The sequence below is a fragment of the Melanerpes formicivorus genome, unplaced genomic scaffold (genome assembly GCF_026170545.1).
Source record: "Melanerpes formicivorus ecotype bairdi unplaced genomic scaffold, bMelFor1.0.p_v2 SCAF_39, whole genome shotgun sequence".
In the NCBI taxonomy this organism is placed as follows: Eukaryota; Metazoa; Chordata; class Aves; order Piciformes; family Picidae; genus Melanerpes; species Melanerpes formicivorus.
Window position 1 is genome coordinate 5373311 of NW_027142391.1, and position 12237 is coordinate 5385547.

Here is a 12237-nt window from a genome sequence, read left to right on the forward strand (position 1 = left end):
CACTTCCTCGTGGGTTTGAAAAGAAAGGCTGGATTCCTCCGCTGAAAGACAACGAAAAAGCTGTCTCTGAGTGAGGCAGACTCCTGGGGACAGGTGACAACGTCACAATTTCTAGAAATGAGTGTTCCTCTGGAAACTTTGTCACCTCATTGTGCTTCTCCCCCCTTGTGAGGGCTGGGAGCCTTATCTGTTTCCTTCTGAACTATCTTGCTAGTTAATCGGAATTGCCTTAGCCCTTGTAATGGATTCTGTCAAACCCTTCCCAGCCAGGCTGAGGCTCCAGACAGAGCACCGAAGTTCCAGGATCCAGCAAGCAGACAAATCACAGGGACTTGCCAAACAACCCAAAGCAGATGTGCTCCAGGAGAGGTGAAAGTGGGAGGATAGCAAATGGAGAATGCACACTTGGTTGTTCAAGAGGAACACAGGGCAGGTACCTGTGAGTGTGAGATGTGCCTGGGCTGACAGGCGGGCAGGTGAATCCTGTGATGGTGGTTGTGAGGCAGGGCTAAACCTCACGGGCCCAGCACCCCAAAGGCTAGACAGAGAGCAGCAGCAGTGCAGCCAGGTCTCCATGCTGGGGGCCATCTGGTCCAACCAAACTGCTTGCTCTAATGAATGTGGTTTGTTTGCAGGTTCCTCTCCTGAACGTGCTGCTTTCTGTAACTCCTTGTTGAACGAAGGGGGCCACAAGTGTGACGATGCTCTTCTGCCCAACAGGGGATGATGTGCTGAGCCAGAAATGAGCTTCTAGGCAGTGACCAGACTGCTGTGGATCTGTCCTGGGATTAAGAGCAGTAATAAAACAGTTATGTCTTGAGGGGGCTGGCTTTGGTGGTTCTGCCCAAATATGCCAGCACCAAGCCAGTGGCCCTGCTGACAAGCAGAGCACAGCCACAACCTGCACTTCTGTCCTGGACAGGGCTGGGAGGAGTCTGCCCAGCTGGGAAAGAGGGCAATAGTGACACAAAGCACTTACATTCTGGTACCCACAGTATGACTGCATCTCTAAATCCAGACCAGTCCCCTCCAGGCTCTGCTACAGCATCCCTCAGTATCAGATGCCCCTCTTGCAAATTCCTTCACCTTCCCTAGTGCACTCTGTTCATATTCCCTCTGCTGCTTCCCCTACATTTGTCTGTCCTCCCCAAACCCTGGTTTTCTGTCCCCCTTGCAGAGACCCTGCTGCTTCTGCCACCAGCAGACTGCTGACCACCTCCCCATCACAGGCTGCAGCACCACCTCCTTTTCCAAAGGAAGTAAAATAACTCTGTGGTGACAAAACTTGCTCCTTTTAGTAAATGAACAACATGAAGCACCAGGATTGTTCTGCATCCCTACTGTTCCCTATTCCATGTGGCATTAGCTGTCTGACCTTTAAGAAATCCCCATTTGTTTTTTTGCTTATCACTCTGTACAGGAAAGGTTAAAGGTCTTCCCTTAGATGAATAAACATTTCTGCTAATTCTTTTCTTAATTTCCTCTTAACACTTATTATCTGACTCACCCCTTTAGAAGACTTCTTCCCTGATGTTGCACATGGCCTGGGTGGGTTTCTACCAGCTTACAGGGAGGCAGATCTGTCTGAAATCAGCATGCCTGTGAACACATTCATGGGGGCCTGGTGAGGGTCTGACTGCTCCAGCAGGTGGTTCAGCACACAGGTCTGGTTGTGCAAGGCCTTTGGCTGTAGCAGACGTGCAGAGGGGGGTCAGAAGTACAGCAGAATGTACTTACACAGGAAGACAACCTCCATCTTCTTGTGACTACAGGTGCACAAGCAGTATGTAATGGGAGAGGTTTTTATCTTTTGACAAAGAGGTCTCTGACCTCTCCTCAGTGCAGGCACTGCTGGAACACAGAAGTTAAGGAATGAGAGAATTTCTCACTTGCTTGCCTCTATGGCCTGGGTATTTGCCATCTAATGCCCATGTGTTGCCTGGTCTGGGTTCTGATCACCCATGTCTTGAAGCATATAGTAGTATATCAGGCTGCCACAACCAAGTCTGGTTCCCAAAGGTGAGGCACTCAGCTCCAGCTGAAGGAATGGTTCAAATGATTCTGCTTTCCTGTTTCTGGAACCCCTTTTCTCTGCCCTCAAGAGTCCCTAGCTGCAAAGGCCAGTGCAATAAATAAAGCAATAGTCAGCTGATGGTTATGTGCCTGCCTGGAAGGGGAAACCAATTTGTTCATGGGCCTGAAATCACAGCTCATTTATCAGGCCAAGCCTGCAGAATTCCCTGGCACTGTGCTCCCCAGGGGCTTCCAAGGAGCATGCAGGTGGTGGCTCCAGCCATGGCTTTTCATTGGCATCGATGTGACAGACCCGAGGAAGAGGCTGCAGGAGTGTGGGCTGGAGCCTGCTGCTCTCCCTCAGCTCTGGTAGGAGCTGCAGAGCAGGTGCAGGGAGGAGGAGGGAGTACCGCAGGGAGGCTGCTGTCAGAGCATGCACGACTACAAAGCTGTTACAGCTCTCTGGGGGGATGGAGGGGGGGAGCTGGGCTGCCTTCTCTGTCTGTCAGCCCCAGAGGGGCTGCAGGAGGCTGAAGGGCAGGTGAGCATAACGCTGCAGTGCTGTGTTCAAAGCCTTTTGTTACTCCCAGATGCAAAGTTAAACAGTTCAGTGATTCCACCAAAAATCATCTTCAAAAATAGCTGCTTGCTCTGGAACACTTCTACTGCATCATACCTCTGCTTTCCACCCAAAATGTTTTGTCTGGCTCCAATTAGGAGGCACTTCTGGTGGGAAGCTGGCTGAGGAGCTGGGGTTACCAGCTACTGACATCTCAGCTGACCTCTGCTCACACCACTCGCCCCCTTGGTGGCAAAGTGGGCTGGAGAAAACTTGGGACAGAATGTTTCTTTACCCTGTGGATATCCTGAGGGATTGCCCACACACTGTGCCTCGTGGGAATTCAGTCAAAGTGCTCTCCAGGGATGTTAACAGCAGGGCTGCCAGCAGCACAGGGAGAGCTCTACACAGGAACTCAGGCACTCCATAGCACAGTTCTGGATCTTCCTCTGCTGCAGATGGAGGGGGATGAAACACACACAGGGTCATCACAGACCTCAGCTTGCCCTTATCCCTGGCACACAATTCACTGTTAAGCACATTCCTTCCCAGAGAAGCCTGGCTGCAAGCAGCCTTCAGAACCAAGGAGAGGGCAGTCCCCCTCTGCAGGGTCCCCCCACCCCAGCTCTCTGTGGTTCCTTCCCACCAGCAGCAGCACTTCAAACCCCATTAGCCATGGAGTTGGTGTCCTCAAAAGGCCTTCTACTGGAATCCCTAACATTTGTAATAATCCTCCCCACCTTTATCTGCTTCACACATCGCTGTGCTGTAATAGAGATTCCCTGGCTCTAACTCACCACCTTTTGCATATTTTAAAGGCACTTATTTCAGCCTCCACATGGAGCACCAACTCAGCTTGTCAGTATTTAACTTGGCTGCATTTCCCATCTTACTTTTTTAACATTTTGTCTGACCCTTCTCCTAGAAGTGCACTTTCACACTGGCATCCACTTTCCCCTCTTCTTCCCCCACCATTTCATCACAGGAACTTTCCTCTCTCCCAGCTTCGTGGCACTTGTTACTTGTTTGGACTGCTTGCTTACTGAAGCTGCTGTTGTCTGGTGAAAGATGACTTTTCTCCTTTCAGCAGCCTCTTTCTCCAGCCAAGCTCCATCAATAATTCAGCCAGGCCTTGCTACCATCAGCTCTGGATGAGTAAGACACTCATGCCAATGAACTGGCTGAAAGGGCTCAGGAGACCCAGGCAAGTGATTTCTCTTAATCTTTTGAAGCTCTTTTCTGAACTCCTAAAAATTGAGTTAGTTCAGCGAGTAAAGCACAGAGCAGGGAGTCTGACACAGTTCAGAAGGTGCCAAGATGCTTAAGCAATTGATGTGCTAAAGCCCATCAGGCTCTGTTCCCTCGCTTGTCTCCACCTGCTCTGGTAGCACCTTGTACGTTACTGGGGACAGAGCCCATCCCTGTTCACATGCTCCTGGTTTAGCAAGATGCTGCAACATGACTGCAGCATGTTGAGACAAACATAGGCTTTATGGATCTTTGCTTATGAACAGCCTTGCTTGACTAGCCTTGGGCAAAAGCCAGCAGCTCCAAAAAGGTTACTCAAGTCTTTCACTTGCCCACCTAAAGACTGCAGATTGCTTTCCAGTGTTCACTGCTCAGTTCTTCTGTATGGGCATTACCCAAATGTCCAGCCTCTCTTCAGTCCCTGGTGTCCTTGGCCACAGCAGCCTGCAGCATAATAGCTCAGACCCCATAGTTTTGTGGGAGGGACAATCTGTAGACAGAACTGCCTGAGAAATTACTGCTATGCCAGACACCATTCTAGCAGCTTAAACAGCACATGGAGTCTGTGGCAGCTCCAGCACGGGGGTGACCAAGGCATAAAGCTGCTCAGATGGAACCAGCTATAGATGCACAAACTCTTGGTGCATTAACAAGTGCTTGATTCAGGCACTGATCTCTGCAGCTAGTGCCAGGCACCAGAGCGTTGAAGCTTCCTGTCGAGAGCAGCCATTTGGAGGGACTGGGAAGCTATAGGTAGGACCCTGTGGACAGAGGCATGTGTGACTTCCATGGCAAACAGCCTTGTCTTCCTGCTCTCCTTGCTGGCTACTCACTAAACTTACACATTTGGAGAGAGCTCAGAGAAACAGAAGGAATAATTAGCTGTGTGCAGGGTAGTAACAGGTTTGAGGAAGCTCTTTCCCTTCTGGGCATTGTTGTACTCACCGAGGGTGGGTGGAAGGCTTGAACTTGTTACTAGTTGGCAGCTGCTCTAAGGCTTTCCTGGACTACAGTCATTGTCTTGATTCCCATTCCAAGGGAGAGAAAGTGCCAGAGGTAGTTTTGTGTCAAGGATGAAGAGCTGACTAGGGTTCAGGTCCTACAGCAATTTGAACTGGAGTAGCTAGAACCAGCCTTCATTATTGGTCTGCTCTTTACAGTATAAATACAAGAGTTGAGCAATGAAAATGCCTCCATAGCCCTAACTCATCAGTAGCTGTGGGAGAAGGGAGACAGCTACTCAATTAAGAAACAAAAGGGTGCAATATTGTCAATGTGAGAACACAAAGGAGATCCAGACTCAGCTCTGCAGCTTAGCAGTGCTGAGCAAACCCTTACAACCACAAAGCTCTACTGATACTGGCAGCAGAAAGGGGCACTGGGAAAGAAGTGGCAAATCTCAGCAGAAAGAGGAGGAAGGGGGACTGGCACTGACACCAACGAAGTGCCTTTCTGTAGGCACACAGTGGCTGCACCAGCCATGCTGTTTGTAGGGTCACAATTACGATGAAAGTCCAACCCCAACATCTGCAACAGCCTGATCCTTCTAGTTTCCTCTTTTCAAGCCAAAAAGCCTCCTTCAGGAGGAACATTTTTGTCTTCTCTGGATGCCACCTAGTGACCGCTCCCAGCCTGTTCAGCTAGAGCTCAGCACTTGGGTCAGGCTGGGAGCAACCCCAACTGTAGAAGAGGGAAGGATGATGCAGCTTTGTGGGGCTAGCGATTGACAGGGATCCCATGATGCTAGCACAGAGATGGCAGCTAGGAAACAGCTTGGAAAGCTGTTCAGGGGCAGCATTTGGAGTAGAGAACAGCTTAGACTTAAGGTTCTGACATCTGCAGCACAGAGGACAAGAGAAGCTGGAGCTATTTTGCAGTCAGGTTACAACACAAACCAGGCAATGGAATCACTCTTCAGAGCTCATTTTTGATAGTAACTTGTCCTCCCTAGAGACAAGGGAGGGAGGAGGTCAGACCAGCTATGGAGCACCTCTAGCTGGCTTCTGACAAGCACAGCAAACTTTCAGGGCCTCTGTTTCCACCCCAACACTCTCCCCAAAGAAGGACACTGACCCAGCTGATGTCACCTTAACCAGAGCCGAGTGTTTAATGGATTGCAAGGGAGTGAGGCCGTGCAGGGGTTGTGCTGGGAAGATCCCCACTGCACAGTGGTGCCACGGAGCCTTTCAAACAGAAGTCAGGAGGTGGAGGCAGATCCATCTCACAACAGAGTACAACAAAAACAGCTTCAGCATCTGGGGGCAGCATTAGAAATAATGATGCCTCCTAAGGACTAACAAATACCCAGGCCTGAGGCATCTCAGCACGACTGAGATCAGAGAAATGTCAGCACAAGTGACTCCCCAGTATCAGGACTTAACAGCAGGCAATGATTGAAGGTTTGTTTTATATATATATATTTATATTTATATATATAAAGCGCCTATCACCATAAACATTCTTTGGAACCACTCTGCAGCAGAGGTAAGAGCAGGGCTCAACCTGTCCCTACCTCAGCAATTCTGCTTCCAACTGATTTAAAAAACAAACAAACAACAAAAAAAAAAGCCACAAGACTTTGCTGCCAGCCTGCCTGGCTGGTGTTTAATACTGCTACTCCATCAGGGTTGGAGAGAGACCTATTGTGAATGGCAACAGTTTGCACCGTGACTTCTCCAGCTGTGCTGCAGAAGAGCGTAGGTGTGGCAGGAGGGCAGTGGGACAGGAAGGCTCAGACCCATTACCAGCAGCAGGGAGCTCCCAGTAGGAGAGAGCAAAGCTAACTGTGCACAAAGCTCTTGCTCTCTGTGCTTAAGGCTGAGTCAGTGACCCCTCTGGACTCTTCCCAGGTGTCAGAAGATCAGCAGACAGAAATAAGTGTCAGTTATAAATACATCATGTCAGTTGGGAGAGGGCTGGAGGTGGGAGGGGAGAATTTAGAATGGGTGCAGGGAGGAGAGAAAGGAAAAAGACATCTTACGTTTCCAGCACTGGAAAGAACAGTTTTGACCTCACGCAATAAGTCACTGGACCTTTTCAATAGTCTTAGCTGGCTTATGCCCCATCATCTTTAACACATCAAAGGGAATGTTGGCTGGCAAAGGGTTAAACAATCCCACACAGTGGAGAGCAAATCTGCAGTCTGCTGGGAAGGTCCCAACCACATCACTGATGATCTCAGGGTCCAGCTTGAAGGAAGGAAGCAGCTTCTCAAGTCTCACACATCGCTCAGGGCCTGGAGACAGCCAAAGGCAAAATAAGTGTCAAGACAGACCTGCTGCAGCTCTGCCAGGCTCTGAAACACAACCATGGCATTGGCCTTCATCCCTAGGATGCTCTAAGGAGGTTTCTTCTGGAACCTGCAGTTGCAGCTCAGTTAGGAGATGATGGAATGATACAGAAATACAGACTAGCCTTCAAGGCACACTGAACCACGCCAGAGCATCCCTTCTTTACCCTCTGTTTGCACTAGAAACCACAACCATATCCTATCTAAGACCTGTAGGGCTTTCCAATGGCAAACACCAGTTCTGCAGGCTCTTAGACTTCATATTGGTAGGTAAAGTAAAAGTAATCTGCCATCAAGGCATGGGACATCAATCTAAAGAACAATTCCAAACTGAACTCCAGACTTCCCAGGCTGATTCACACTCCTTTGTCATACAGAATGCTGTCCTGCCCTGACTTGCTCACAGCAGCCGTTAGGGCTGCAGTCCTATATGCTCCTACTGCTGCTGAAAATACTCATCTCACTCTTGCTGGGGCAGCAGCACACAGCCTTGCTTACCTTCCGTGCAAACTCTGGTAGAATGAAAGCTGCCCTGTGAATGTCAGAGTTGTAGTACTTCAGATTCCTCTCCTCCACCTGCTGCTGAGAGAGTTGCTGCACAGGCTCCCGGAAATTCGTGTTCTGCAACAACAAAGGCAGGTGGCTCTGGAGCATTGGGTAAGGAGCGACAAAGGCTGTGTGACAGACATCCTGATGCGTGGCAGAGAACCAAGAGGGCTCTTATAGGGACACAGATGACCTTCTGTTCTAGTATGAGGTCAAAGGTTCTGCAGAGCTGCAGCCCCAAGAGCTGGGGTTTGCACTCCGTACCTCGTGTGCCTAGCCCTTATTCACAGATGCCAGCACATGAGGTCAGGCTTACTGTGAGCCACGTGCCAGATGAAGCTGTCAGACTGGGCCTGAACAACTGAGAAGCAAGGCTTTTGCTCTTCAGAGCAGCATCCACATCTGCATTAAGTCAGGCACAGTGCATGATGGCAGTGCCCCAGATAAATCACACAGAGCAGCAGAAGTGCTGCTGGCTCCCTAAGCCAATGTGATGGTTGCATTACAGGCTGTAGACAGCAGATTGGGGAGGGAGCAGACCCCACATCCTAACACTGACTCCCATATGGAGGCCTCTGCATGAACACAGTACCCATTGCAAGCTGATTCTTGTCATCAGATGTCCACTTTATATCTGCTGGTATCAATAAAACAACGCCTTAACAGGCTCTGGAAACTGGTAGTGGCTTCCTCCCTTTCAAGCCATTGTACCAGATAAAGAGCCATGCTCTTTCCTAAGGCAACTGGTTACATCACTGGTCAGTTTTGCACTTCATTCAGCACTGAGCAAGCTGCACTGCAGCTCTGGGGCCCTGAGCTGGCAGAACTGGAGCCCAGCATGACTCCAGGAGCCCCAGAACTGTGGGAGCTCAGTGCCACAGCTCAGGTTCTGTAAGGGACAGCCTGAGATAGGCTCTAAGGGTGCTTTCAGGGAGTGGAGAAGGGCACTTCGGGTGCCTGAAGCTCACCGGGTTCTTGCTGCAGAGCATGAAGCCAATCTGCCCGCTGGGGTACGTGGGGATGGTGCAGTAGGCGTATTCCACCACGGGGAACAGAGACTTGCAGAACTGACGCATCTCCTTAATGAGATCCAGGTGCAGCCACTGGCACTCACCTACAGGGAGAAGGAAGACAAGATGCAAGGTGAGAGCTGCCCCTCTGCTCTGTGCCAGCTCGACAGGGGTTCCAAGTCCCAACCTGCTCCCCTCCACACAGCTCGGGCGGTTTTAGAGGCAAGGTAAGACCCTTGCGCCAGGCTTAGCAAGCGCGGTGCAGCAGGTAACGAGGTGATGCACACAGATCAAAGCTGCTTCTGTGGCTGGGAGCTGGAATCATGACTCCCCAAGAAGACAGTGCCCTTTGTGCCTCATGCTTTGCATGCCAAGATCTGGCACCAGCCTCTGCCCAGAGCATCCTCACCTTGGCAGCAAAGAATCCCATCCTCTCGCAGGGCTGTCTTCATCAGCTGGTAGTACGATTCTTTGAATAAGCTTTCTGCAGGACCTGCAAGAAAAGTGAGTAGGGAAAGACTAAGACAGTGAGCTTCTGAGTTTTCTGAATACCCAAGCTGCACAGAGAGATTACAAATGGCTTTTTAGTGATCACAAATACTGGAGATAACCTGGGAGCAAAAAGTTTTGACCCTGGGAGAAGCCCAGGACCAGTGCCAAATAAAGTCCCAGCAGCTGCCTCTTGCTGCTGTGAGCACTTGTTAACCTGAACTCCAGCTCCAAAGTGCCTTTTAGGGATGACTCTCTCTGTGTTGATGACACCAAGAATGAATGTGAGTCAGGCACTCACCTGCAGGTCCCTAAAATGAGGCTGTATAACATTTGGTCACTCTCACCATCAGTTTTCCCTTTCAGAATGACAGGAACCTCACTACAGCCATCTCTAGGGTAGGCAGCTACACCAACAGCATGTGAGCTGCTGCTTCATTAGCAGGCACATGTGCTAAGCTGTCTTTGCCAGCATAGGGCTGTGTCCCTCATGGGATTACTGGACTCAAGGATCAGCTCTCTGCCAGAAGCAATAGCTGCTGGAGTTGAATTTTGAGGAGGGAAATATGACAGCTGGCTTGAAGCCTTGCTAATACAATTTTCTGGTCTTTGTTCTTCCTTTTCTCTACCAAAAGAACCAACCCAGTGATGGTCTTTTCACTTGAAAGGAGCCTGAGAAGGTTGGCATTGCTTCCAAGAGGAAGGCAGAAGAGAAAAGGACGAGGAATGTGGAAAACAACACCCTTTTACAGCCCAAGTTCTTACCCATGGGGTCAGACGAGTCTGTGATAATCACATCAAAGGCTTCTTGATTCTGTTTCATGAACTCAAAACCATCTCCCACGTGCAAGGTCAACTTAGCACTGGAATACCCCACTGCCATCCCTGGGAGGTACTTCTTAGATACCTGGATCACATCCTGCAACACAGAAAGCACAAGTAGGTCAGTAGGGGCTACAAGGAGCTGCTTCTGAGGCTACTGTACAGCTGCAGCTGCAAGAGCAGCACAATGAGCTGTTTCCTTCCACGTCTTCAGCACAAATCCAGATTGCTACCCAGATTCTCAAGAGCTGTCAGCATCTTTGGCCAAGAAGCTACACTCAGCCCTTTCCTACGGCCCCAGGGTTCAGCGACACTGTTGGTCTGCCCTTGCCAAACTCAACAAGAACAGCTTGGAGCTTCAAAAGCTCCCTGGGGAACCAAGACAATACAATTACAGGTCTAACTACTCTGTGCTCCTTTTCCCTGCAGACATCACTTGCAGAGATGATCTCAGCTAAAGCCTTTTTAAATTCTCCCTCAATCAAACCATGCCAGCAGGTTTCTGGATGCAAGGTGAGAAATATTTCCACCTCTGATCTATGCTCGTATCAATCATCCCAGAAGACACAGTATTCTCTAAGTGGTTACACAGCCACTGCCCTAGGCCCAACAATTGCACTGAACATTACCAGCTTCTCACAGCTGGTAGAAACAAAAATACACTGGTGTCAGGCTGTGCTTGTTCAAAACCAGGCACACATGCCTATTAGCGGGGCACTGAGAGGGCACAGCCTCATCAGCCTCTCACAGCAAACTTTCTAAGAGAGCAAAATATCAGAACAAAGTCAATGAGAGGAGAAGGAGCAGCTCATCTCTCACAGAAACAAATCCCCCCTGCTTATTTCCTACTTCCAGTTGCAAGAGACTGCTTAACAAAGTGACCATCCTGCTCCATGAGGAGCGGACTCTGCTCTACATGGGGGAAGAGGGGAAAGCAGCACCTTGCCAAAGCCAGAGCTCTGCTTCTCCAGACCCCGTGCTTGGCCCACACTGGCCTGGAAGGGCCTGTACCGTACGTGTGTGAAAGAAAGCACATGGAAGAGGCAGCCAGCTGCCACGTAGATCACTCGCAAGGCAAAGAGGTGGCGCTGTCAGTGTCACGCCAGCAGAACCACCACCGAAGGCGCTTGCTGCTGACAAGGGGCAGCAGGTGAAGCCGCAGCTCCCGGGGATGCTGTAAAGGAGGGCTGCCTGCCCGTCTAGACGGAGCCCCCGGGGCACCTCCGCACAGCCGGCAGCCCAACGCACCTCATCGATTTCGCACTGCACCACGGACTCCACGGTCGGGTGTTTCACCACCTCCCGCAGCACTCCCCCATCGCCGCCACCGATGATCAGCACCTGGGAGGGAACGAAGAAGGCAGAAAAACGGCCATCAGCGGGGACGGCTCACTCGCGAATGTTCACGGCACGGCCTAAAGAGGACGCCTTAAAACCCCGCGATCCCCCGGGCAGGTCCTGCCCAGGAGATGCGCTCCGGGAGCCCACGAGAGCTGCCTACCCAGCTCTGTCAAGCACCGGGCGTAGATGCGCCCGAAAAGCCTGCCCTCACCGGCCTCTTGCCGCCGTAGTCCTAAAGGGCAGGTTGGGAGGCCGGGGGCCGGTCCGCAGGCTAGGGGAGACCCCGCAGAGGAGGCCGGGGTCAACTCACCTTGCGGGGGTTGGGGTGGCTGCAGAGGGGCAGGTTGGCGATCATTTCCTGGTAGGAGAATTCGTCCCGCTCTGTGCACTGGATCACCCCGTCCAGGACCAGGACGTTGCCGTAGGTGGTGCTGGGCAGAGCGGGGAAGCGCGGTTGGAGCCGGCCCGCGCCCCGGGCCGCGCTCCCCTGCATCTTCCCAGCGCCGCCAGGCCCCACCGCATGGCGCTGGGCGCCGCTTTTCCCCCCTCCACCCCCCACCGCCGCCTCCCGTGGACGCCCTGCGGGCCTCGCCGCACCTGCGGAAGACGAGTATCTCCTGGTAGCGAGAGCGCTGGTGGTGGAGGAGTTCCTCCACCTGCAGCGACATGGCCTGCCCCGGCCACAGCCGGCACGTCTCCCGGAACCAGCCCTCCTGGATCAGCGCCGCCGCTCCGCGCTCCATCCCGGCCCGGCCGCCGCCGCCGCCTGACCCCGCCGGCGCGGGAGCCGAGCTGAGGGGCCCACGCGCCGCCCTGCCCCACCCGCCAGCGCGCGGCGCCGCGGAGCTCCCATTGGCGGTCCGGGCGCCGCAGCGCTCCCATTGGCCCGCGGCAGCGGCGACGTCGGCGCTAGCAGGGTA

The 12237-nt window shown here is 52.0% G+C and overlaps 1 protein-coding gene and 1 long non-coding RNA gene across 2 annotated transcripts; both read right to left on the reverse strand.

Annotated features, from left to right (window-relative positions):
- Positions 1–285: 285 nt before the first annotated feature.
- Positions 286–1817, reverse strand: LOC137451153 (uncharacterized). Its single transcript, XR_010989735.1, has 3 exons — positions 1738–1817; positions 1508–1599; positions 286–782 (listed from the first exon to the last, which is right to left on the reverse strand). It is a non-coding gene; the product is annotated as an uncharacterized lncRNA (long non-coding RNA).
- Positions 1818–5903: 4086 nt separating this feature from the next.
- On the reverse strand, positions 5904–12103 carry SRM (spermidine synthase). The gene is made up of 8 exons (XM_068158416.1): positions 11915–12103; positions 11628–11748; positions 11225–11317; positions 9920–10073; positions 9075–9158; positions 8624–8769; positions 7608–7730; positions 5904–7055 (listed from the first exon to the last, which is right to left on the reverse strand). The coding sequence occupies exons 1-8, from the start codon at positions 12058–12060 to the stop codon at positions 7038–7040; spliced, it is 885 nt and encodes a 294-aa protein (XP_068014517.1). The 5' UTR covers positions 12061–12103; the 3' UTR covers positions 5904–7037.
- Positions 12104–12237: the final 134 nt, after the last annotated feature.

What these genes read in the sequence shown, in the direction of transcription:
- SRM (XM_068158416.1), bottom strand. Translation starts at nt 12,060, where the DNA reads ATGGAGCGCGGAGCGGCGGCGCTGATCCAGGAGGGCTGGTTCCGGGAG. An exon ending in GAGATACTCGTCTTCCGCAG is followed by an intron (nt 11,749 to 11,914) that starts GTGCGGCGAGGC and finishes CGCTCTGCCCAG; the next exon opens with CACCACCTACGGCAACGTCC. An exon ending in TGCTCTGCAGCAAGAACCCG is followed by an intron (nt 7,731 to 8,623) that starts GTGAGCTTCAGG and finishes TTGTTGTTGCAG; the next exon opens with AACACGAATTTCCGGGAGCC.